Here is a 27134-nt window from a genome sequence, read left to right as displayed (position 1 = left end):
GGCACAAAATAAAACCTGTTCTAAAGGAAGTCTGTCCATCACATTAATGGTAGGTGTCTGTAAGCTATGTTAAAAACCTGAGGGCAAATTCTGAGGGATGCTTGCTTGAGTTTTAGGGTGACCAGATGTTCCGATTTTATAGGGACAGTCCCGATATTTGTCTTTTTTGGCTTTGTCTTATATAGGTTCCTACCCCCGTCCCGATTTTTCACACTTGCTCTCTGGTCACCCTAATGAGTCTCCCAATACTTTCAGCAGGGGTTGTGCATGTGCATCCAATGGCAGAATTTGGCCAGTAGAAAAACAGCAAATACGTACTGGAAGTTTGCAGCCTCCCTTGTCACACAGCTTTTTGATGAGTGCACCAACGATGATGGTAACAGTTTCTCTGATTTCACTATTTCCAATCTGGCCCTGGAGTCTATTCTGGTATTGAAAGGGAACACTGTTAGCCTTCACATCTAAATAGAATGGTACAAATCCTGCAGTGTGCTGAGCGCCCTTCACTCCTGTTGACTTCTCTGGGAGAGGAGGGTGCTCATCGCCTCACAGGATCGCACTCGTACTCAGCAGAGTACTGCTCTGCTGTCGGGTGTAATAACCAAATGTAGTTTTTTTCCTTTTAAGTTTCATTCAGAATATCTGTCCCAGCAGTTCCTTATGAAGCTGATGTTTAAAGCCTGATATCAACAGATAATAGAAATACTTAGCTCTTATATATTTCATCTCTGAATTGGTATACTCACAAGAACAATTTGTAAAATGTTGCTTAATCTGGTAGTCTCTAGGACAGGGATGGGCAAACTACGGCCTGCCAGCCATTTTAATCCGTCCCTTGAGCTCCTGGTGGGGAGCGAGGTCTGGGGCTTTCCCCGCTCCAGCCAGGGAGCAGGGTTGAGGGCCACTCTGTGTGGCTCCTGGAAGCAGCAGCATGTCCCTCCTCCTGCTCCTACGCATAGGGGCAGCCGGGGGCTCTGCTTTGCACACTGCCCCCACCCCAAGTGCCACAGCTCCCATTGGCCGGAAACCACGGCCAATGGGAGCTTTCGGGGTGGTACCTGCGGACGGGGCAGCGTGCAGCAGAGCTGTTTGGCCACGCCTCCACGGAGGAGCCAGATGGGGGATATGCCGCTGCTTCTGGGGCCACTTGAGGTAAGTGCTGCCCTGAGCCTGCACCCCTGAGCCACTCCCCAGCACCCCAACCCCGTGCCCCAGCCCTGATCACCCTCCCGCCCTCCAAACCCCTCAGTCCCAGCCTGGAGCACCTTCTTACACCCCAAACCCCTTATCCCCAGCCCCACTCCAGAGACCGCACTCCCAGCTGGAGCTCACACTCCATCCTCACTGCCCCAGCCCGGACCCCCCTCCTGCACCCTGAACTCCTCATTTCTGGCCCCATGCCAGAGCCCACACCCCCAGCCAGAGTCCTCACCCCCTCGCGCACCCCAACCCCAATTTCATGAGCATTCATGGCCCGCCATATAATTTCTATACCCAGATGTGGCCCTCGGGCCAAAAAGTTTGCCCACCCCACTCTAGGAGAACTGGATGTATCTACATACTGTTACGTAATAGGTTTTCCGTGGTGTAAGCAGAGGTGACATTTTACAAAGTAGATATAGGTTCTGCATCTGAAATCCTATGCATTGTGGGTACTGTATGAGCCACAACCTGCAGCAGAATGTGCACACCTCAAAGTTGTGAGGTGCTTGGACAACGCCCCTTCCCTCCCCTCTCAGTGTGGCTTAGGCTCTTTGAGTAATAAATTAGCTTGTATTTTTTCTGCCATTTTGGCTTACAATTAAAGATTTCAGTAGCAACTCATTGGGGTGAGAAGCAAATCCACAGGCATATAGGAACCGCTCCTGCAGAACAGAGCTGCTTCCATTCTTAAAGTCCAGGAACTCCAGCATAGCCTCCAGTGAGGCTGGGGTCTGAGCAGAGGTTACAGCATCCACCAGCTGAGGACTGTAAAGGGAGGAGTGGAAATTAACACGTTATTGAAGTGTGTTAGGCAATGTATTGAAAAGACACTGCTACTTACAGAAACAAAGAGACAGGTCTTATTGACAGGTCTTATCATGGCAAGTAAATCACAGGTAACATTTATTACTCTTTTTGGCTGCTACTGCTTTCAGCATTTACATTTTTAGCAAAACCAGTGCTCCCGAAATCTTCCAGAGCAAGATAGTTGAAGGGCAGCAAGGGGTAGCCATACACATAGATTATATTTTGTTTTATGCCAGTACAGAGGAAGAGTATGACAAAAGGCTTAGAAGTGTTCTGAGTGTTTTAAAATCCACAAGATTAAATCTGAAAAAGGAAAAGTGTGTCTGTAAAAAGAAAAGAGCTATAACTCCAGATGAAGGGGTTTCCACTCAGCGTGAGTTCCAGCTTTGATTCTGTTGTTTACCAGAGATCACACTGTCTGGGATGCTATACAGTTGCCAGAGGCATCTAGGGGCTGAATAATAAACTGCAAAAACATGCTATTGCAGAAGCAAACACTATCATACAAAAACTTCCCCTTTCATGTAGATAGAAAAAGTGTTAACTATTACAGATCTAGCATATCCCTAATATGACTACACATGTATGTCTATGAGTTACTCCCTCCCATGTACCCACCTCACATTTTTTGTGTTTTGTAAACGCTTTATTAGACCATAAAAGGTTGCTCTTGGTGACTTACAGTACTGCATTTCTTTCACTTCTAAGAATTTGAAGTATCTCCTCTTTTGTAGCTTCCCTGAGGTTCTGAATAAAGGACAAAAAGCTTCTTGTTGCTTCAGCTTTGGAAAGGTTTTCAGGTTCTAGTTGTTTCCTGATAGCCTGCCAGTGCTCAGAAATCTGCAAAATAATTAAACAAACTGATGTCAAACCTTACGCACTGGTCTCAATTCTCAGAAATCAGTCCCATGATAGCTATGTTGAGTATAGTTTATACTAGCTGAAATCTCATAAACTGGAGATTCCTTAGATAGATATCACTTAATATGCCTCTGCTATGGTACCATGTGTTCCTTAAAACTTTTCCAGGTCTCAGCAGCTTCTGTAAATATAGTGTTCATAAGATTTGGCTCTAGTTTTCTTGAAACTTCACGACAGAAAGAAATGTGAAATGCCACATTGAAATTATTTTTAGAAGGTGGCACTTCTGCAAGAAGCCTTTGCATATGCCCCCGTAAGACTTTCCCTTTTCTGTCTTCTACAGTTGTATATGGTGAAGAGGGGTAGCAATTTGTAGCTGCTTTATAAAATGGTAGTTAGCAGAGTATTGGAACCAGGATGATTTTGCATGCTTTCAGTTGTTGAATCATTAATAATATTTTACATGTATATAGCACTTCATCCCAAAGTATCTTTAAAGTGCTCCACAAACTATACAACTGAAATACATCTACCTCTGCTGTGGTGGATAGCAATCAAGTGGGGCACAGCATGCTGCACAACAGCTGTGGAAGGGAAAGGGGGTGAAATTTAGGCCAAGATAAAGAGCCAGTCAAAAGTGATGCACCAGCACTACAGGTAAACAAGAACTGCCATACTAAATCAGACCAATGGTTCCTCTAGTCAAGTATCCTGTGCACAAAGGTGGGAAGTACAAGATACTTGAGCGGGAGGGGCATGAAACCCTGCAGTAGGCAGTTGTGGGATAATATGTCCAAAAGAAAAGTTTCTTCCTTCCTTCTGTGGTTGGAGATCAGTTTATGTCCTGAATTGTGTGGATTTATATCCCATCCAATTGTTGTCATCCTCTCTCTCTCTCTTTTTTAAATCCTTACTATTGTACCTCCGGATGTTCCTGTTAGTGATATAAATGTCCAATCCCTTTTTTCAATCCAGCTAAGCTCTCTGCATCAATTTTATACATTTCCAGACTTCCCATTGCTGTATTTTAGAAGCACATGTTCCACATTAAGAAATTTAGAGGTTGAGAGGGTTACTTTCTTTCAGACACCTTTTGTAAGAAATCTGTACAGGTATTTTGACCTTTTCTCTGTTCTATCACCTGCCTCCACTTCTGTTATCTAGTATTATCTAGGACATTCCTTGGTGAAAACTCATCTGTTCTTTTCAGCAGTGTTTATTGCAGTTCTCCAAAGTGGGAATTCACATCAATACCAGTTCAATCTTTGCTAAAATATTCTGTCTTCACAGGGTTTGTATTAAGCTAGAGCACTTGAACCTGCCTGCAAACAGAAGTATAATTTCAGTGCTACAGAGTGTAATTCCATGAACTGTAACAGACAGTAATTAGGCAACAATGGCAGAGGCACTGGATATTTCCTGGGGATTAATGACCATCTGGGAGGAATAGATGGCCTGGGGCACAGATGGCCTGGGGCTGTTAATCTCTGCTGGTCACTGATACCCAGCATCAAGGTCAATATTGCTACTGTAAGTTGAAAATGAATAAATATACATCACAGAGAAATGGATTTTTGTGGTGAGTGACGCACTTTGGTTGGTGTGCTCTAGACAATCAATGTCTTTTGCATTACACTAGGTTACTCTAAATCATCTTTTAACATTCATCCAGCTTTAATGATTCTTTTGCATCTTCCGGCAGCTGACCAGTTTGAGGAGGTTAGGCCCCAAGAAGAACTTGGGGTCTCGAATTCATCTGGTCATTAATTGCCAGGACATGCTTCACCTGTTGCAGTTAGAAATCATGTAAAATGGATAAAGAAAAATTATAATGCAGTTACTATTTTTATGTGTTGACAAGTTAATAGTTAAACTACATGAGAAGCAGCTTCAAATTTCAACTGTGACGCCTGGGGAAAGTTCCTTAAGCCAAAATTTTCAAATGTGCGTGACTAAAGTAGCCATCTTAATAAATGGCTTGATTCCCAGAAATGTTGAGCACCCATTTATATAAGAACAATGATTGCTCAGTACTTCTGAAAATCAAGTGACTTATGTGAGGTGCCTAAATATGGATTTGCATGCCTAACTTTAAGCTTCCAAGTTTAAAAATCTTGGCCTTCCTTTCTCTGTATCTAGGTTTCCTACTTGTAAAATGGGGATAATGGTTACTTTTACTAATCCTAACCACACCTAAGTGATCTAGGTAATGTCTGTGAAGGCCTTTGACAATGTAAAGGTGTATGGCATACTATATCAGAGTGGTATTAATGTATATTATGACATGGAAGTACTAAATATTATGATGTTGCTGTTCTGGATGTAGTGTTCTGTTTATAGACCCAGTCTTTGTATAGCAGTTACAGTAGAATACAGCAGGGAAGCAGGACTCCATTGTCGGCGTTCCCCTAGGTTTATAGTGAGAATGTCATGCCTCATTCCTCATGCACTGCTCTGTAAAGATACCCAATGATTTTTAATTTGGCCTGGAAATTATCTCTACAACTATTATGACAAATTCAGATCCGAACTATTTGACCTCAGCTCTCGCAATAAGAAGTGAGAAACTGTTCAGTGTAAACATTCATAAGCAGAACCCCATGGTGAAGGAGGGCACCCCTCTTTCTCAGCTGTTTGCCTCCCATTGATGTACCCGCCCCTTCAGTACTTCTTTACTACTCATGCAATATCCCTTCTGTTTCAGATTTCCCCAACTTATGTTTTTTTAACTTCTGTGCAGCTATACAAACTCTAGGAAAAAAGACAACATTACAGCATGATTTTACTGCCAAATAATTTACACAGGCTCCAGGACAGAAAGGTATTTTAAGTGCATGAACAGACCATTAAAAGTGCTTAAAATGATGCACATACTTCAGTATCTTGCTGAATTGGAGCCATACCTTCCACATCAAAAAGTTTTTAGAATCATAACTTCTAAATTCTAGGGTATCAGTTCACTGAAAAAAAAAATCAGTTATCATAGTATCAGTTAAAATATTTGTTAACAATATCAATACACTTTTTAAAGTAGCTTTTATCTTAGATTTTGCTAGTGTGTAAGTCAAATCTCAAAAAGCAAGATTGTTTTGCTCGAGGGAGTGGGAAGAAAGGTTAGACTTTCAAAAAAATACATATAAAAAGGCCCATTTTATTTTAAAGTGATTCTAATTAATACATTTAAGAATTTACTTGTAAATTCTCAGAAACTTCATTACCTATTGTTAAGAATATGTGCTATAAGTTTAGAGGGAGATACATGATATTATTCATAGAATACAAAAGGGTTTAATTCCACTTCAAGTGCAAAACTCAACTCAGCCTTGGTTGTTGACTCACTACAGCACTACCATAATGTTCAGAAGTTTGGGGGAATTCCTGGGGCATTTATAATGATATATTACACATCTTTCTTTGGCATATTTGTTGGATAGAAATTTCTTTTTCAAACCTGTTCTACTCACCTCCTTGAATTTAAGTCTCTAACAGTGTGTTTACTTACTGAGGGACAGTTTTTGCATTCAGTCTTGACTGGCTCTGCCACTAGTGGAACTGCTATATAATTAGGGTCCAAAGTCTTGATAACGCTGGCCACCTGCTTCCCAGCAATCACTCCAGGGCCAGCTTCTGTTGACTTCAGTTCCAGTTTCTGCCTGCACAGCCACATATTGAAAAAACACTGTTAAGTCGGCATGTGTTTTGAAGAAATAAATGAATCATTTCGAGAAAGAAATATATTATCCCATTGATGTGAATCATATAATCAATGAATTTCTCATTTGAGAAGTTATAGGAAAACACTGTAAATCTTTTTTCCATTTTAAGTTATCAGGAGGATTTAACACTAGTGGAGGTGTTGCTGGAGGGAAATGGAGGAAATTGATCTGTCTAATGAATAAGGTGCCCAAATATTAGGCTATTTTCTGGGATTCAGCTCCATAACATATGGGAAACAGCCTTCCAGAACTTGTAGGTGTAAAAATAATGCTAAGGGCTTGTCTATATGGAGACTTAGTGCACTGCAAGCTGGGGTGCAAATCTACAGTGCACTAGCTGGTTGTGCACTAACTGTCCACGTGGACCCTGCCACCCAAACAGCAGTATGTCAATGCTCACTGTGGATCTTTCAGTGTGCAGCAGCAGGGTCCACAGGGTGAATTTGTGTGCAGCATGCTAGTGAGCTGTACATTGGCACCTTGGTTTGCTGCACACTAAGTCTTAGTAGACAAACCCTAAAGATGTTCCTGAACCAATTCACTGGATATGAATGCCTCCAAACTCTGGTGGGGATCTAGGAGTCTGGACTCAGACATTGTTCCAAATTTTGCAGTTCATCCCGATCTATATAACAGGCCATGATCCAAACACCTCTGAACTTTCAGATGCTGGAAGTCTAGATGTGGAGATGCATCTTGCAGCTTGGGTCAATCTCTGTTTAAAATTCTACTAAAGAAATGAGAGGATGCAGAAATGGAATGACTCCAAAACTGGAATGTTGTTATGGCTTAATACCTGCATTAAGAATGTGATCAAAAACTGAAAAAATATCATTATCCAAAAAAATCAGCACTCTAAAAAAAAAATTCATGGACACCCTGAATTTTTCAAAATGGTCTGACCAGCTCCAACTATTATTATTTCATTATTTATTATTTGCGGCATGATAATACATTTGCGCCCCATTGAACTAGGTACTCCACAAACATATAGGTTGGACAGAAATCCTTTCTGAAGAGTTTATGGTCTTAGGCCATGATCGTGCAGACACTTTACTCACACTAGCAGTCTCATTGCAGTCAATGGCACTCCTTGCATGAATAAAATACACGTGTTTGCAGACATGAGCCCTAATTTAAGACAAGACACCACAAGTGTGTATAACAAACAACAGGAAATAGTGAGGGAGGGAGAGTGATGACAGAAGTGACTGCAAAGTATAGTTACATACACTAAATATATACACTAGTCGATGGTTTTCTATTTTTAATTATAAGGTTAAGTAAATATCTAAAATACATATAATTAATTATTCCTACCCAGCCATTATTAGTTGGATTTAACAGTTAAACATTTAAAAAAATCAAATTAGCCACCTTACTTGGAAACTATTTTGGCATTTGTTGTTTGCCGGAAATTCAGAGACAAAACATGATTCTCTTCTGCTCTCACAGATTTAATAAAGCTGTCTTCTAGGACATAAATTGTAGCAGATGTGACTTTTGTACTGACATCTAAAAGCTGAAAAATAATAACGAACAAGAAAATAGGGCCAGATTCTACAGTCCAAACCCAAGGCAAAACTCTAACTGAACTAAGGCCCTGTTGAGGAATGTGGGACTGGGCCTGTCCCCCTGGTGTAGGAAAGAGATCTAAGCCCAGGATTGGGAGTCAAGATCTCCAGAGCTTTCATTTAATTTCTGACATGATTTCCTTATCTGTGACCATGAGCCAATCACTTCCCCGTTATGCCTCTCAAATATTTCATTGGCAAATTGCAATAATGCTTCCCTACCTCACAGAGGGTGGTGGGGAGAGAAACGGGGGGTAAGGGAATTGAATATTGCTGAAAAGACACTCAATAATTCGTAGATCAAGGTTTTTTCTTTTTTTTAAAGGCAACCACCAGAAAACAAGATTCTCGAGAAAATCAGTGGGGCAACTCCTAGGAGTCAGATTTCCTCATGTGAGTTGGTGTTGCAGGATCTGGCCCAACATTGTTGGCCTCCCATATCTAGAACATATTGTGGAAAGGAAACTAGCTATCTACTCTAATGACCTGTTCATAAACAACTTGAATTCTTTGTGGTAAGCTTGAGATACTAGGCGCTCAATGCTTAGGCCCAGCCACACTGCCCTCGGTGCAGGAGCCAAGAAGGAGCAGGGCAAATATGGCTGTATACCGCCTTTGTGCTTTATGGATCTCTACAGCGGACAAGGATTAGTTTGGGCTCTCGGGTTAGCTTGAGTACCCTTAGCATGGCTCTAAGTTGCACTCATTAGTAACAGCCCAAAGGAGGCATTTATGCTAGCCATGGATCACTAGGGCACAGATGCTTTGTGGCCACATCCATACCATACCTCCTTTGTCATGCCAGGGGAACCAGCTGTGCAGTTCGGCCAAATTTACTACCTCCCTATGCCACCAAAGTGCCATATCGGGTTAGGGATCTGGCCCTACATCTGCAGTATGTACTAAACACATATATAATAGCTGGGGAAGGGTTTACAATTATTACTAGCTCTGCAAATATATAGAAGCTTTACCCACATAGAGAGAAACACATAATAATTAAAATTATTTATGTCACAAAGAAGACAGGACATCCTGGAAGTCTCCATAGACACTGCAAGTAAAATACATCCTGGATCAGATCACCAGCAGGTATACATGTTCTAATTCCATTGATTTCAGTTGAACTATGACATTTTACACGGTTGAGGATCTACCCCCACGTTTTCATTTGTTGGTAATGCACACGGTATTTTGCGGTAAAGCATATACTAGGAAGTCTCCTGCATGAAACATGCAGCTGTAGCATGTGCTCTACAATGCAAGGAAGGGAATAAATGAGAGCAAGTAAAGAGGGTATAATCAGAATGTATTTTAAGGTAAAACAAATAATGAACATTAAAATGACTTCCATTGGTCACACATATCTACCACTGCATATGGGCAAACATCAAATAAACTATGGCTCAGAACTGGCTCTTTTAATTTTAGACATGCTGACATGTTAGAATCTGACATGCTGATTCTTGTATTTATTTTTTTCAAAAATGAACCACATTGTACCTCATTATGGCTTGTAAATCCTGTCTTTTCGATTTCACAGGTGCCCAGGGCTTTAATTTTAGTCACTTGACTTTCTCGAGCATGGTAAGTAACATTGCATTTCCCAGAGACGTCCACCTTGAAAAAGGAAAAAGAAAAACTATTTTCAGTGTCACCCATTTCTCATTTGTTGTCATGTTTTTGATGTTTGTCTTTTCCCTCTCATACACGTACACCGTCTTTACTGGATGGCAGGTTTGCAGTATTTGCAATCTGCAGGAGTCTTAACAGCATGTCCACGGGCAATTACTTGAATCAATCTGTTGTGCTATAGGATGCACTCCAAAGATAATCTGTTTTCTTAATTCTTGGGTACTAGTGTGAGAGGTGGTGTACTGTCCGAGGTTGATTTTCATTTTGGGTTCATTGTTTTCTAGTTTGCAGGGGGGTAAGAGAGGCTGCTGGTTTTATTTTTGTTTGTTTTTAACTTATGCAAAAAGTACTTTCTCTTGGATGGGCAAAAATTATTTTTTATTAGCGGCATGTGAAGCAAAGTAAACATTAATTTAACAAATGTGAATTTTCTAAACAGTTGATGATGATGATGATGATGATGGCACTGCATTTGCCTGTGCTGGAGTGAATTTTGGCAAGACTCTGGCCTTGTCCATGTTCCAAGTTTCATGAGCTTAGCTAACCCTGCATGGACACTCTTAATTCTATTTAAACCTCACTTATGTTGATTTAGTTTAAATTGATTCTTTAGTGAATTAAACAAAATTGAAACAAGGGACTTTTAAATCAAATTAAGTATGTCCACACAGGGGTAGCTCTGGTTTCACTAAATTAGTTTTTAAATCTTATAAAGTTAAACATCTGCAACTTTGAATGTAGCCAAACACAGTGTAACCAAAGGCTCCACCAAAGATCTTTTCAATCACAAGTTCAAGTTTAAACAAAAGGACAAATTCTGTCCTGGCCTTTAAATACTCGTGAAGTCAATGGGAACCACATACATGCATTCAGGACTCTATCAATCTGATTATCTCTATATTGCTGATGTAGTACAGTACCTCCCTGGCAGCACCAGAGTGCAGCTGTATCTGAAATAGACTAGCCAGACCTCTCTTGAGATTTTGAACAACTGCAGGTTCATTTTTATAGGAGTAGAAGTTTTTAACCTGTGGAAACAAAAACAAACAGTAAATGTATACATCTGATTAAATCAGAGAAACACCACGTGATCCCCTGCAAACTTCCTTCCAATTTCTAGAGTTCAGCTCAGGAAACTGAGCTTATTTGACCTTATCCTGTAGTTTTTTCTTAAGCAAAACCCCACTGACTGCAGGATCCAGCCCATAACTGAAGCCTCTGGCAAAAACTAAAAAGGCCTCACTTGAGAGGACTTCCTGTGTGCTAATGAGAGAGAATTTAGAAGAGAAATGAGTAGAAGAGAAATGGAAAACTAAATATAAGATCACAAGTGGTTCACTCTTACATGCAGGTTAAAATGGGTCCCTTACAGCATTATTCTCTCAAAGATGTGTCCAAAAGTATCACATCCCATAGTAATCCCTCCCTTCGCACCCCATTCCCTCCCCGCATACATCTAGTACCCATTGCACTTTAACCACCAGTTACAATATGTCAGAATGAATCATAACTAAATCAGAGTTGGAGAGACTTAAATGACGTGTCAAGCATGCGCCAACCTTTGAACCACAAGGGAAGACTGTCCCTGTCTGAGCTTTTTCTCTAGTAACACAAGACTTTGCACCTTCAATGTGCATTTAAGGAGCTTTTATACTGCCCGTCTTCCTAGAAACTAAATGTAATCAATGTTATCTGTGTTAGTGTTGCAGCATTAGAGGGAACAGGCATGGAAGAGGAGATCCTGTCATTGTGACAGGGGATAGAGTAACATACTAGTTGGCAAGAAAAAGAGAGTATAGAAAGCGCTACATGGAAAACAACATCTCAGCCTCTAGTAGGAGAGTTGCATCTGCCAACATATTTGCAGTGAATTGGGAGCAGAAGTATTTAGATTGTGCTATTTTGATACTTTAGTCATGGTTTAGAGATGCGTACAGTGGAGAGCCAGTGCCATCCTGTTCCTTTTTATGTTTTGTAAAACTAATGACGAGGCTAAATTTGAAACTTACTGAGCAGACCCAGTGGCATTTGCATCCGGGCAGGCCAAACTAACAGCCAGTGTATGTGCTCAGAATCTGTTTACAGCAGTAGGTGAAGATCTTTTGGGGGTTAGAGAGTCACAGCCCTTACTCAAGTTTGCAGAGGGCTGAAAAGGAGTGACCCCTCTGCTCAGCACAAGGCAGGTTTGTCACTGGCTGCAGTTGGGAGAGCAAGGGCTGCTCCCCTGATACACTCTGCTGTGAGCTAGTGGGTGGGAAGGGAATAGAGAGAGAGTGGGAGTAATCTTGGCTCCACCCTTCCCATCACTGGCCAGAGTAGTTGGCTGGACACAGTGAGGAAACTAAGCTGCTCCATGAAAGGAAACCAAGCTGCTCCATGAAACTAAGTTGCTCATACTCAAGTAACTTATTCCTTCCCCTGAGTAAATGGGAGCTCTCTCTGAGTCACAACGGGTTCTCTGAGCTGTTCCTGTGGCAGCTATGTGCTGCCCTTTACTCGGGACAAGTTGTAAAATCACAATCCAGCCCATTGCCAGTGGGAGAGGAAACACTTTTTTTTTAATTCCTGATTCTTGATGAAATCCCACAGTACAGGAACAACACAGAAAATTTCAGATTTTCAATCTCAGGATATTTTATCTAATTATTTTGTAACCAGTGGAGGCTCTACATGATGATCTGACACGAGTGCTGTGTTGAATGGTGATCTCAGATAAAATTTTCATAAACACGTGACTTACAACCTAGGCCACATTTTCAAAAGTGAATTAGGCAGTCGGGAGCCTACATCTCATTGAAATCATTGAAGATTCAGGGTTTTGGATATCCTACCTGATGAACTTATCTGACTATAATAATTTGAACTAACACTGCTATAGCCAGTACGGATATACTCAAGTACTCACCAGAGTGATGAACATTGCTCCAGACTAGACTCAGTATTGTCTACCTTCATGGTAAATAATATCTCCTCTTCTCCCTCTACCTCTTGGGTGAAATCCTGGCCCCAGTGAAATCAGTGACAAAACTCCTATTGATTTCAGTAGAACAAGGATTTCATCCCTTATCATTGCACGATATCATTCAGTTTTGCAGCTTCAGTTACTGCCTGTATACCGATAACTCCCCAATCTACCTTCCCCTCTCTGTTCCTCTGGGATGCCGTGGCCTGCTCTCTCTGCTGTGCTATGCCCAGCAGGTCTGTGGGCTGGAGGGGGTGCAGCCATGGCTTTGCTTTCTCCTGGCCCTCTTTGCATAATTGCATGTCCCCAGATGTGCACAAGAAAGCAGGGACTAGTTTTGGCTGGCCCCTTTGCAAGGTATTAAGAGCTGGTGTAAAGAGCTGCACAGAGGAAGCTATCTGCAATGCAAAAAAAGCCAGTTTTATTGGTCCTACCTCATAATTATGCTACATGTTCTTGAGTGACATCTCCTGGCACCTTCCCCATGAACAATTTACATATATACAGACATAGAGCCAGGAGCTGACGAGGTTCCTTATGTCCTCACCACAATGCACCCAAATAAGGGCAAGTCATAGTCTAGCCCCAAATGAATATATTTTATGTACAAAAATAAGACAGGATGGTGTATTAGTAACTCTAAAGAGACAACAAATTACTAAATGTTTTCATGCCAACAAGAAATGACTTGTTCAGGGCTTCTCCAAGGAATATGCATGAACTTTAAAAGGCAGGGACTTACCTTTCCACGGGTCCATTGAAGAACTACAGGCCTTTGTAAAGCTGACAGATATTCTTTTCCAATTATATTCTCTGAGTGTTTCCCTTTAAAGATGTTTTTTGCTGCTGGACGTTCATTCACATTTTCAATCTTAACATCTTTTATCTAGAAAAGTAAAAGCAAAAAAAAACAAACATAGGGAGCAACCATGCATTGGCAGGAGGATGGATGGACAAAATTACCTAAAAGGTCTTTTCATTCTGTTATTTGCCTTCTGTATCTGAGAGACAGATGTAGGGCAGATTTTCAAAAGAGAGTCAGAACCCACCACTGAAAAAAGATTTTTTCAGAACAGCTGAGCTCAGATGAAGGCACCTAACTGAAATGGCTAGATTTTTAAAAGTACCTAGCAAATCTCATTGTTCTCAACAAGAGCTGCTGGATGCTGAGCATGTCTGACAATCTGGCCAGCTCATGTCAGTGGCTAAATGGAAGCTGTTGGGTGCAGAGCTGTTGTGTTAATCTGGCCTGTAATGTTTTGGTACCACACAGTGAATTTATATTCTGTGGGCAGCTACTGAACCTACAAACTAATTTTAGTTGGTGGAACTCAGATAGGATGGCATGGTGATATGCTCATTTTCTAAAAAGAATTGTATCCCAACAGGAAACATTTCTTCAAGATCAATCTGCCTATGCTGTCAGTTAAACAGAATTTACTAGAATATCTGTGACTCTTAATAATGTTTACAACAGGGTCATATATAATGGCTATTTGATAAGGCAGTTAGATTTTTTTTGTATAGACAGACAAATCTTGGAAAACTCTTTATTTTTAGTTTGGATGGAGTTTTGTTTAGAATCTGAGCATCACTCCGGCAAAATATAACAACTCCAGTAAACAAAACATTACATGGTGCCAAAATATTACATATATTACATAGACATAATGGAGGACTTGTCATACAGTCGAAACTTAGAGATGGAAAGGACCTATTAGATGATCTTGTCCTCACGTGGATGTTCTCTGTAGCAACAGGAGGTACTCAGAGCCGTGCAGGGCCTGGCCTTTGCCTCAGATATATTGTTTCAGCAGGTGACAGATTTCTGGCTTGTAGGTGTACAACAATCTCTTTGTTTGGGTAATTCATCCCAATTTTCATAAACCCTTTAATTTACCATACATGTCACAAAGCAGCACACAATGCGAATTAGACTACTGAAAAAGGTGGGTTCTTAAAGTAATTTGCCTGCTTTTATATGTTTTTGAAAACTCCTACCATAATTTTGATCAACTGGTCATCATCGTTGTTGGGGTTTCTCCATACTAGGTTGACGTCCACACCGGATGAAATCCGGTAGCCCGCGCTATCCTCTGGTAATCCTTTAACCCTATCGATAAGCACTTCTGTTGAATAGGTGAATTTGTATAGCTTGTCATTATTTATTCTTGGTCCTGTAGTGTGCCCTGTGTGGAAAAAATGAGACGAAAAATGCACATGGCATCATCTTAGCAATAACCACAGACCCAAATGATCTGTCATTTTCTCTCTCAAACATGTAGAATCAGCTTTAGAAGAACTAAAGACCTTTTCTCTAACAAAGGATTCCATGTCTGATCCTGCAACCTTTACTGAGTTACATTGACTTTGATGGGACTGCTTTTTCTGAGTTTGGCAATTTGACCAGAATGTCCATAAAAATCTTTGTAACTTTACACAGAGATATTAGAAGGTTTGGCTTAAGTTCCAATTCTTCCCTTCGGATAGGTTTTTTTTAAAAATGAATGCAGAGTGAGCTCAGAATATAAAGAATTTTCTATCACTAGAAAGCAATCTGTTTGGCAACCTGAGAAGTGCTGAGTGCCCTGATCTCCCATGGGAGTTAATGGAAGTTGAAGGCACTCAGCCTATATTAGGAATCACTCCTCATCTTTCAGGACCTTGCCTGTAGTCATTGTATTGAGACTCCATCCAAGGGATGACACAAATGAAAGTAATGAAGATCAGTAGAAAGCTGCTTTTTTCACTCAGAGCAGTAAACCCATTTTCTTCAAATAAAATACATGTCTCTGGGAGTTATCACTTGATTTTGTTACACTTAGACCCCACAATGTATTTTAAAAGACACATCCCCCCACACACCAATAAATAAATAAAATAAAATCACAGATGCAGCTTTCAAATTAGGCATCTAATTTAGGGCACCCCCTGCCATAGGTGTGCTCCCACTGATATTTCCAGCGCTTCTGCACCAGCAAAAATGACACACATTATTCCCCAGCAGTTCAGCTCTGCTATTGCTTATGTAAGCTGATGCTGGAGTGTGTAGACAAGGCTCAAGGGTTTTTTCCACCATCTCAGCTAACCTTGCCTATAGTGCCCAATGCCCTATTTCCTCCTCCCTTCCCCCTTCTCCTCTGCACTGCTATGGCAGGGGGACACATCACACCCCAGTTCCACTGTCAAGGATCCCTCTCCAGCCTCAGAAGTGGGAGCTAGCTTTGGCTCTACGGGCCTGATTTGAGAATCACACTGCATGGAGGTTTCACTCACTTTAATTGCAGCACGCGGAACAGTTATACCATTTGATCCATAAAGTGTTTGTTGTTAAGAGAATGCTATCAATTGGAATTTTTTAACTGACTTTAAAAAAAACAAAGGTTTCTGGTAGCAAATCCTTTAAATACTATGCCCTGAAATAAATGTATAAAATTCCCTTTAAATAAATGTTTACAAGGGTTTTTCTCCTCTCTTGTTGATGGTTATAAAGGTCTCTTGTGTACAAGGGAGTATTGACTAATTCACTCATCATATAGAGGCTGGTGCTGGAGATAGGACGTGAAACTGACTGACTACATACAAATTGCTGCCAACAGGGGTGCTGGAACAATTTGTATTGTGAGGGTGCTGAGAGCCATTGAACCAAACTGTAAACCCTGGATATAATAGAAACCACTTCAAGCCAGGGGGTGTGGCAGCACCCCCAGTTTCAGCGCCTCTGGCTGCCAAAGGCACAAAGTAAACTAACGACAAAAATGAGATCCCTCCTCCCCCTTGCCCTCCAAATTACTTTGTTATAATGATTTGATGTTCTATTTGTAACTAAAGAGCTGAGTCTTACTCGGCTCCAATCCTACACCAATGGGAGCCTTGCCATGGACTTCAGTGGGTGCAGGATCAGACATTTAAACTGAAGAAGCTGCATTCAAACCTCTGCAACGGAGTTCAACCAGACAAGGTCGCATTGTTTTCTACAGGAGGGATGAGTAAGTCTCTTGGCAAACACAGAAAAGGAAAATCAGCCACACCACCTCAGACAGATTCTCAAACCAACTGGAACTCAGTCAGTGTGTTCTGTGTTCCTGTCAGAGAATTGACAGTACCAGGGTTTCCCAATTTGTATAATGTCTTGCACCATTTGATATGACTTGGCCAAATAAAAGTTTCAATACATCTAATCAAGAAAAAATGCAAAGTATTTGTTTGTTCAAATGGCAGGTAAAAGTTTAAATTCTTCCTTTGATTAGATACGTGTTGGAGATCCACCATGACAGGATGGATTTCTTTTTTAAAAAATCAAGTTAATTTCATAAGTTAAAAAAAAAATCTCTCAAGGCACTTTCCACTCCCTTTTTTTGGTCAAATTTTTTCAGATGTGATAGTCACTAGCATGCTAAGGTAGAGTCGAAGGGAACCGAAACATACTTCTTGAAGGGATGCTGTACCCCCAAAGAGACAGAACTTTAGCCACTGTAAATTGACATAGCACCATAGAAGTTCAATAGAACAACACTGATTTGCACCAGCTGAGGATCTGGCCCTGAGATTTTGCAGTCCCTGATGTTGAGAACTACTACCTAGAGCTGAAAGTTGGGGCTGTCGTCTCATTATCTTGCTACTGTAATGATGCTGGGAAGCACTTCCTTGTAGGCCAGAGGTTTTTCTTTAAAAATAAGTGCTTTAAAAATAAAGGGCCTGCTCCTGTAAGGGTCTGCGAGTGCTTCCTGTGACGTGCTGAGCATCCTCTGCTCCCATCAATGTCAGTGGCATAAAAGCTTGTCAACACCTATCAGGAACAGACCCCAATTCCTGGAAATAAATCTTTGCTGAAGTCCCATGGCTCGTTTTAAGTGTATTGTAACTTAGTACCAATTACACTGTTGAGTATTTAATATTTATTGAGAGTGGGGTAGTGCAGTGTGCTAGGTGCTTTCTAACCACAGAAGATGATGCTGTACTTACCCCGAGGGCATTCACTCTAAAAAGGCAAAGACATGAAGGGTGGGGGAAAGGACATGTGAGTAAAATGATCAGGGCGACGATAGACTGGTCTTGTTAGTTACAGCATAGGATTGTTTGTTCTCTTTTTACATTTTTCTTAAGTTTAAGCTCCGTACAATCCCCTTTCCCCACCCTTCCTCCACAAATTCAGCCCATGTGTATTTTTCTATAGTAGTTCTCATTTAATATTCCCTTTGTGCCCTCCCCGCCCTACACTGGATCCCCTCCACATGCAGAGGAGCAGTTCACTCGTGCAGGAAACAGATACGCAAACGACTTCACCAGCTAGTTTCTCCTGGTAGTCATGGAAGCAATGAGTGTCTGGGAGGGACTGAAATGTGGGGAGGAGAGTGGCTTTATGCACCAGCTTTGCAAGGGCATTCCATGCATAGGAGGCAGCATGGAAGAAAGTACAGACAGTTGCTGGGAAGCAGACACACAGGTCACAAAGCCGAAGAGGGGTTGTGGTGGGAAGATCTGATAAGACTAAGAGACTAGGGAGGGCAAGTAGGGAAGGGGACAATCATGAGAAACATGAATTTATTGCAGTAGAAAAGGGGAAGCCAGCAGAGATTAAAGGGGCAGTAGGTAACGTGGCTAGATTAACAGGCAAAGAAGATATTAGCAGCTGTGTTTTATGTGGACTGGGTGATGTTATGTGCAAAACTGATACCCAAGCTAGCTTTTACAAAATACACATACTATTTCCATCGTAAGAAAAATAGCAGTACTGTTTAGGTAAATAATTAAATCATGATCGTGTATAATATAGAAGGTTATGCTGCATTTCTGTTCCTACCCAATAGAAACCTCTCTCAAAAATCAGAGACTTAGTATTATGCTGCCTTTCGGAGATCTGTACTGTATTGTCAGTCCTACATAATGTTGTGATGTTTATTCCTTTGATCCTATTTCCATTGCAGTCAATGGCAAAACCCTCACTGACTTAAAGGGGACCAGGACTGGACCCAGAGACAGCATTCTGCTCTGCTGTGTCGGGGTCAGAAATGCCTGCGTGGACTGTGTCGCTTTCAAGGTGGAGTGCATAACACGTAGTTTGACTAGTAATGTTAAGTGTCTGTCATTAAGGGTAACATGCCAATTCTATAATTAAGTTATGATAGTGTACAATACAGAAGGTTACACTGCATGAGCAGAGACAGCTGTCAAATCCTGTGCCTTTTATTAATACATTTGGCATGCACAACATGTGCATCTCTAACCACTAACTGGCTCTAAGACCATAAATTACATTTGCCAGTTCTTATGATATTGGATACCTTTAAAAAAACGAAAGCCATCTATTTATTTGAAAACATTTTAAAAATGTAACTAAAGCTAGAAATGTATCGTGTGCAATTATCCGACTGACTTGAATGTACAGAATACTCCATAAGTATTTTAAAGAGGCAGCACAGTCTGGTGGACTGAGAGCCAAGAACTGAATTCTAATCCCAGCTCTGCTGTTGATTCACCCTCTGGCCTTGGGCAAATCACTTAACCTCTCTGAGTTTCAGCTTCCCCATCTGTGCAATGGAAATAATGATTTATCACGGGGCTGTTTTGAGAACTACTGAATGAGTTAATGTTTGCACAGCATGTTGGAGATGTAAAGTGCTAAGTATTTTTATTCCATATTCCTTTACATGGGGCTAGCTTGGCTAAAATAACTATCTCAGAAGCTGAGAGTAGCAAATACTAGAGGTACAGCATGTTGGTTGAGTAGTTATATAATAAGATCGTTTTGGCAGCATGGTGAAATTCACCTGCTGGTAGAGGGATTGTATGATGAGCCCTGTGCTTTGCCACTTCTGTGAGGGAAAAGGTGAGCAGAGAAGATGCACAGGGAGCTTCTGCATCCATTGTAAACTGACGAGGTGGGCTGTGGGCTGGTTCCACATTTACTGGTGTGGAAGAGAGCAATGGGGCCCAAGTGACAGTGAGCTGGAGGAGCAGCACTTGGTCTGTGCTTGCACAGATCCAATGGCCTGGATTCTCTACATGAGGGACAGGGAGGGGCAGTAACAACTAGCCCATCCCACAGGCTACCCTACAGCCTGGCCTAATAATGGATGGTTAATTAATATGGATGGAGGGTATCTGCATAAAACTATATTAATTACCATTTATTTGAGTTTTAAGAATATGGCCCTCGAAGTACAGACTCATCGAACAGAATGCTCTTGCATCATTTTCACCCAAAATGTTGATTGCTTTGGCCTAAAAGTCTTGTAAATTTTATCCATCATTTACAAACGGTGGCAGAATATCCCCCCATAGGCACTGTGTGAGACAACTTCTATCCCATAGGCTGGTGACACGGAAGTGTGCAGAGGGGCTGCAGGGGAGTCCTGTGTGTGGATTTTGTACCCCTGACTCTTGTGCAGGAGACCTGCATAAAACCAGAACTTCACCCTGAGAGCAGATCCAGCTCCAACTCCCATTCAAGTTAGTGGGAGTCTTTTTATTGATTTTAATGGGAGCTGGAAAAACCACATAGTGCTCAGTTATGCAGAGCTGAGCACTCTGGCTCTGATCCATGAAAGCTCTTAAACAAGTGCTTAACTTTAAGCATGTGAGTAGTGCCTTTGAAGTCAAAGGAACTACTTTTATGTGCTTTGCTGGATCAGGGCCAGTGTTCAACCCCTTGCAGGATTTAGCCTAAAATGGAAATCGTAGTAGTACTTTGCTCTTCTATGGCATTTTTACATCTGTAGATCTCAAAATGCTTTACAAAGGAGGATAAGTATCATTAGCCTCATTTAACAACTGGGAAGCGGAGAGGTGAAATGACTTGCCCCAGGTCACTGGTAATGCCAAGACTAGAAGCCAGGTCTTCTGACTTCTAGGCCAGTGCCACATGCACTTGACCCCTTTGCCTTTTCTATAAACTAGGGTGAAACTAACATTACAAGTGCGTGTGCTGCATATTTATTTTCATTTAGTAAATCCATTTAAAAATTCTGCTCCTCGAGAACCCCTTTAGTATAAGATCTTCCTTTCTTATGTAAAAAATATACCACTGTACATTCACCACTGCTACCACCAAAAGATTAATAAAAAAACAGTGTAGACCTACCTTTAACAGAGGCGGAGTTTGTGGAAAAGATGCAGAGGAAAAGCACAGTAAGAAGAATCATGTTTGACTCTTCTGAGCTCTTGACTATAGCATTAAATGTTAAAACTACCAAGAAGTGAACTCTTCAGCTGGGAGTGAAGTTTGCAAAGAGAGCCTCTGAATCTGCAACTGTGTTTATCTAGATGTAGTAAAGGTCAGATTCCAAATTCCATACTCAGGTACTAAGTTCATTGATGGTCTTCCGTTAATCATTCACAACTGAGGTAATTGGGGCTTTTACCTATTTTATTGTTCACCTCAGTTTTCATTTTTGAATATTAATCAGATTCAGCCTGTACAAGCTCCTCTTCCCCAAGTCTGCAGAGTCAATGCTCTATTTTGGAGAGGGTGAGTGGAATGAGCCATTGCCTCCCTTAAACCACCAGGCTTAAACCAAGATAATGATGGCCTTATGTTACTTCCACATCTGTGGCATGAAACACTCCCCAACCCCAATGCAAGGGTGGGAAGATTGAGGCAGACAGAGGCTTATGTGGAGACCATAGCAACACATTTCCTTAAGGAATGTGGGGCCGGAGAGTAGGACTGGTTCTCCTTAAAAGAGTCCTAATGTTGGATGGATTTCCCAAGATCCCAGATTTCCCTGCAGATTTTCAGTACACCAGTGGCTTTGGAGGGTCAAGCCTACTTCACATTCTGTAAGAGGACCACTCATCTCAGCTTAGAACAGTGATTCTCAAACTTTTGTACTGATAGCCCCTATCACATACCAATCCTCTGACTGCGACCCCCCTTATAAATGAAAAACACTTTTTTATATATTTAACACCATTAGAAATGCTGGATGCAAAGCGGGGTTTGGGGTGGAGGCTGACAGCTTGCGACCCCACATGTAATAACCTCGCAACCCCCTGAGGGTCCTGACCCCCAGTTTGAGAACTCCTGGCTTAGAAGATAGGTGGAAACTGATTTTCAATTTCTAATGTGTCCTAGCACCTACATGGGCCTTTCCCTTGTAGGGAATATAACCGTTTATTTTGATGTTTAGGGTCAAATTCTGTCTTTAGTTACACCTGAGCAAATCCAGTGCAGTCAACAATATTTAATGTATGTAACTGAAGGCAGAAATTGTTTCCTAGGGTACAAATTTGAAATAGGTTTGAGTGGAGCTTTCTTTGCAAGTCTGGTGCAAGGCTGCCAGCTGGTTACATTTCCCGTGGTAGTTTTAATTTATATTATACCTTCTATGTGATATGCTCTTGCATTACAAGAGTTGCATAACATATGACTATTTCTCGATTGCAGCTGATATTCCTGCTGTGTTCTCTATTGCTTGGAAAGCACAGAACTTTGCAAACTGCTGTACTCTTTGGAAACTGAATAATCTGAAGCAAATACTCACCAGCAACCACATACCACACAACAGAACCACTAACCCAGGAACCTATCCTTGCAACAAAGCCCGTTGCCAACTGTGTCCACATATCTATTCAGGGGACACCATCATAGGGCCTAATCACATCAGCCACACCATCAGAGGCTCATTCACCTGCACATCTACCAATGTGATATATGCCATCATGTGCCAGCAATGGCCCTCTGCCGTGTACATTGGTCAAACTGGACAGTCTCTACGTAAAAGAATAAATGAACACAAATCAGATGTCAAGAATTATAACATTCATAAACCAGTCGGAGAACACTTCAATCTCTCTGGTCACTCGATTACAGACCTGAAAGTCGCAATATTATAACAAAAAGACTTCAAAAACAGACTCCAACGAGAGACAGCTGAATTGGAATTAATTTGCAAACTGGATACAGTTAACTTAGGCTTGAATAGAGACTGGGAGTGGATGGGTCATTACACAAAGTAAAACTATTTCCCCATGTTTATTTCCGCTCCCCCCCCCCCCCCAGACGTTCTTGTCAACTGCTGGAAATGGCCCACCTTGATTATCACTACAAAAGGTTTTCTTCCCCCCCCCCAAGGAGTGGCAAGGAGTACTTGTGGCACCTTAGAGACTAACCAATTTATTTGAGCATAAGCTTTCGTGAGCTACAGCTCACTTCATCAGATCCAACCGATTTATACTCAGATAAATTTGTTAGTCTCTAAGGTACCACAAGTACTCCTTTTCTTTTTGTGAATACAGACTAACATGGCTGCTACTCTGAAACCTCTCCTTACAGTGTGTATGATAACATCCATTGTTTCATATTCTCTGTGTATATAAATCTCCCCAATGTATTTTCAACTGAATGCATCCGATGAAGTGAGCTTAGCTCATGAAAGCTTATGCTCAAATAAATTTGTTAGTCTCTAAGGTGCCACAAGTACTCCTTTTCTTTTTGTGAATACAGACTAACACGGCTGCTACTCTGAAACCTGAATAATCTGTCACCTTGCACAGGTAATTTTATGGTTGGCGAGAGCATGGAAATGTAGATTCTGGGCTAGAAATGTTGAGGTATGGAATTTTGTCTCCAAAGGAGAGTTATGTCTGGTTTTTTTTTCCTGTGGAAATGCCTTATCAGCTTTTTGCATATTTTTTACATCTTTGGAATTTAATCAAGAAATATATTTCATACATCTTGTCCATCCTTAAAATAAAGTCAAGAAGAGTGTCGTTTAAACAGTTAAAACATTAGGAGCCAAATCGTCAGTTGGTGTAAATCAGTTTATATCCTGTGAAGTCAATGGAGCCATGGCAATTTACACAAGCCAAGGATCTGGACACTGTACCTCTATTGGTAGATAGTGTGTGTGTGTGTGTGTGTGTATTCTACTCAAAAACAGAGGGCTTAATTCTAATCTCAATTATACTCGGTACAAATCAGGAGTAAATCCACTGACATCAAGGGAATTAACATTAGAACTGACTTTTAGGGGTAAATCCTGCACCCACTGAAATCAGTAGAAGTATTTACAGCTGAATTCAGTGGGTGCAGGACTGGCCACTTAATATACACCTCAGTTAAGCCCTGTTGGCATGTGTTCCAGGGTTAAAGTACTACCGTTGTCACCTATATTCCAGAGTCCAAACAATAAACTTATTATTACCTAATAAAACTTATTACACTCCTTTTGCTCATTTGAGTTCAATGAAATAGTCTGCTGTTCTTCACAAAAGATGGAGTGAAATTTTAATTTTTCTCTAATCTATCCCAATCAAAATCTTAGAAGAAGGGGGTCACTCTAAAATCATGTCTGCATTAGGTGAATTACTTGTTGGTCATAATAATGAACTAGTGTGACTGAACATGTAAATCTAGATATAAATAGAAACATGGTGAGGTTTAAAACAGACAATAGCATAAGCAAATGTAAATCCAGGTTTTTTAAAGTAATCCAGATATATGGGGCCCCTGAGAAAATCAAATATTAAAATTTCTGCATATGGAGGAATTTGTGTACCAGCTAAAGGTAAATGTCTTATCATGGATACCACACTGTTTTGTGACTTCTAATATAGCAGAAATAAATCTGAAACCAACACTGGGACTGAAATGCAGTGTATATCTGGCACCAATGAAACTTGAGATAAGCATTAATATACATGAAAAAGATACTGTGGTTCCACAGACACGTTTGCTGCCTTCGCATGTCTCGGTAACGGAGCTGGGAAAGTGTCACCATCTATACTGTCACGAAAGTGTACTTATGTCACATTTCACACACTGAACTCCAGAATAAACTCCAGTTCTATTGCGACATCCTTCCAGCCTACCGTCTGGTTGGGAAAGATAAGAAGTGCATAGTGTACTTCAACTCCAATGGGGCAATGGCACTGCAGTCTTCAGAACTAAGTGATAATGCCAGTTGAATGTGAAATGTGAATAGTGTAACACTTTTTAAAGGGGTGAAATGGATATGTAATTGATTTTTTAAAACCATGGTTCTTCTCTGAAGAATGTGACACTATAAATAGAACACCTTCTTACTCCGTGTGCACTCAGTCACGTCACTAAAACCAGCGGATAAAAATAACGTTTTCTTTACTTTTCACTCTTGAGTCTGTCGAGCCAACACAGCTAAGAGAGAATAAACTGAATTCTGTTATTTCTTGCCCATTCTCAACAGAATTAACTTACCTCCTCCAAACACTTATGCTTGTGAGTAGTCTCCTTGACTTCAGTAGGACTACTCATTTGCATAAATGTTTGCAGGAGTGAAGTCTAAGTTGCAATTGCAGTGCCCAGTTCTGGCCTTAGAGCTGGTCTACACTACAAAGTTATGGTGACGTAAGGGTGCCTTGTGTTGACCTAGTCATGCATATGTCTAGACTTAAATTTGTCTCCCAACAATGTAAGTGCCCTGTTATGCCAACATAGTAACGCCACCCCCGTGAATGACATCGAGCCATGCTCTATGTACTACGGTCAGCATAGCATGAGTATAGACACTGTGTTGACCCTAACAGTCCTCTAGCAGCTGTCCCACAATACCCCAAACTGACTGTTGTGATCACCATTGTGAACTCCACTGCCCAGAGGCCACATAGACTGGAAGCTCAACCACTCCTCCTTAAATGTGAATTTTAAAAATTCCTTTTCCTGATTGCTCAGCTTGGCAAGCACACCTAGCGACTCTCCATTGTTGAACGCAACTGCCCAATGATGCACTCATGTCTGAAGTACACAGGAGATAGTGGATCTCCTGGGTGCATGGGGAGAAGACGCTAACAAGATGTAGAAACGTGGACATCGCTGAGCAGATTGCTTGGGTGATGCACGAGAAGAGGTGCAACAGGGACCAGCAGCAGCGCTGCATGAAAGCCAAGAACTTGTGGCAGGCATACCAGAAGGGGGGCTCAGGGATGCCAATAATCAATACAGTGCCAAGCTGCAGATCTACCACTCTTAAAACAAGCTGCATGCCATCTTGGTGGAGACTCCACTACCACCCCACACATCACTCTGGGTCCCAGGCCCCTGCCATGAACAGTGAGGAGGAGGAGGTGGATGAGGAAGATGGGGGACAGGCAACTGGGGGATCCAGCTGCGCAGCAAGACAGGACCGGTTTTTGAGTCCACTATAGTCCAGTCAGTCCTGCCAGTCAAGCACAGGTGAACCAGATGCAGAGGAAGGAACTTCGGCTAAGTGTGTAGCTAATTTTTCCATTACTGGGATGGCAACCCCAAAATAGCAGGACACAGCTTTTGACTTTTCAGTAATTTGTTTGTGATAGTAGCAGTGGTATAATTGAGAGGGAGTTGCTATCTTTTCATTCTCCTCTAGACTTAGGCAGGGGGGCCATGCAGAACAGTTGACTTCTTAGAGCAGAAGCACGCTTCAAGTGACTAGCATGCAGGAAATGTCAGTGACAAAACTGCTTTTGAGGAAAGATAATTAAGGCTTTTTCTACATTAGGAAAAGGAGTGGTATTGTAAAACATGTTAATTTATGTAATAGTCCCAGTGTACATAAACTGAATGATGAATACATACATATCTCTTCTTATGCTGCCAACTGTCATTTTAAGTATGTTTTCAAATTCTGCCAATAACAATGGCATGATATTCTTAGACTTTTCTCCCCCCACACAGCGTCATCATGCGAGACATGAGTTTCATAAAAAGGAGTTTCAGAAACACTCTGTGGTCAAGAAAACGTATTCGCTGAGACCAAGGGAAATTAACCCAAGCAAAAGTGAAGTCTAAAAATAGTGGGAGGTGTGACCATAAATAAAAAGCAGATCTATCACACAGGACAGCGCTCCTTACAGAGCACAGGCGTTTTGTTCTGTCGCCATATTCGCAAAAAGAAAAGGAGGACTTGTGGCACCTTAGAGACTAACCAATTTATTTGAGCATGAGCTTTCGTGAGCTACAGCTCACTTCATCGGATGCATACCGTGGAAACTGCAGCAGACTTTATATACACACAGAGATCATGAAACAATACCTCCTCCCACCCCACTGTCCTGCTGGTAATAGCTTATCTAAAGTGATCATCAAGTTGGGCCATTTCCAGCACAAATCCAGGTTTTCTCACCCTCCACCCCCCCACACACAAACTCACTCTCCTGCTCTATTACCACTCTATTACCAGTAGGAGAGTGAGTTTGTGGGGGGGGGGTGGAGGGTGAGAAAACCTGGATTGTTGGGCCTCCACCTTGCAGGCTGCCGCTGGTGGGCTGGGCCCCTGCCTCAGGCCCCTGGGCCAGGCTGGGCGCGCGCGGCCGGCAGAGCGGGGTCGCTGCCTCCTGGGCCACCGGCTGCGGGGCGTGGGGGGAGGGGTTTAATTCACACGCCCCAAACGCTGCCGGTCTCCTGCCGGTGGCCCTGTG

General features: G+C 41.6%; 1 protein-coding gene across 1 annotated transcript in view; it reads right to left on the bottom strand.

The window, feature by feature from the left end:
- Positions 1 to 27134, bottom strand: part of MTTP (microsomal triglyceride transfer protein) — a 44860-nt gene that overhangs the window by 17041 nt on the left and 685 nt on the right. The window contains exons 2-10 of the mRNA XM_077814762.1: positions 14760 to 14947; positions 13501 to 13644; positions 10717 to 10824; positions 9665 to 9781; positions 7970 to 8109; positions 6374 to 6524; positions 2693 to 2850; positions 1800 to 1968; positions 319 to 426 (exon numbers count right to left, since the gene is read on the bottom strand). Coding sequence (XP_077670888.1) covers positions 319 to 426; positions 1800 to 1968; positions 2693 to 2850; positions 6374 to 6524; positions 7970 to 8109; positions 9665 to 9781; positions 10717 to 10824; positions 13501 to 13644; positions 14760 to 14947 — 1283 coding nt within the window. The remainder of the gene's footprint in view (positions 1 to 318; positions 427 to 1799; positions 1969 to 2692; positions 2851 to 6373; positions 6525 to 7969; positions 8110 to 9664; positions 9782 to 10716; positions 10825 to 13500; positions 13645 to 14759; positions 14948 to 27134) is intronic.

The sequence above is a fragment of the Eretmochelys imbricata genome, chromosome 4 (genome assembly GCF_965152235.1).
Source record: "Eretmochelys imbricata isolate rEreImb1 chromosome 4, rEreImb1.hap1, whole genome shotgun sequence".
Classification (NCBI taxonomy): Eukaryota; Metazoa; Chordata; order Testudines; family Cheloniidae; genus Eretmochelys; species Eretmochelys imbricata.
The sequence above is the reverse complement of the archived record's forward strand: the minus strand, read 5'-3'. Positions and strand labels throughout refer to the sequence as shown.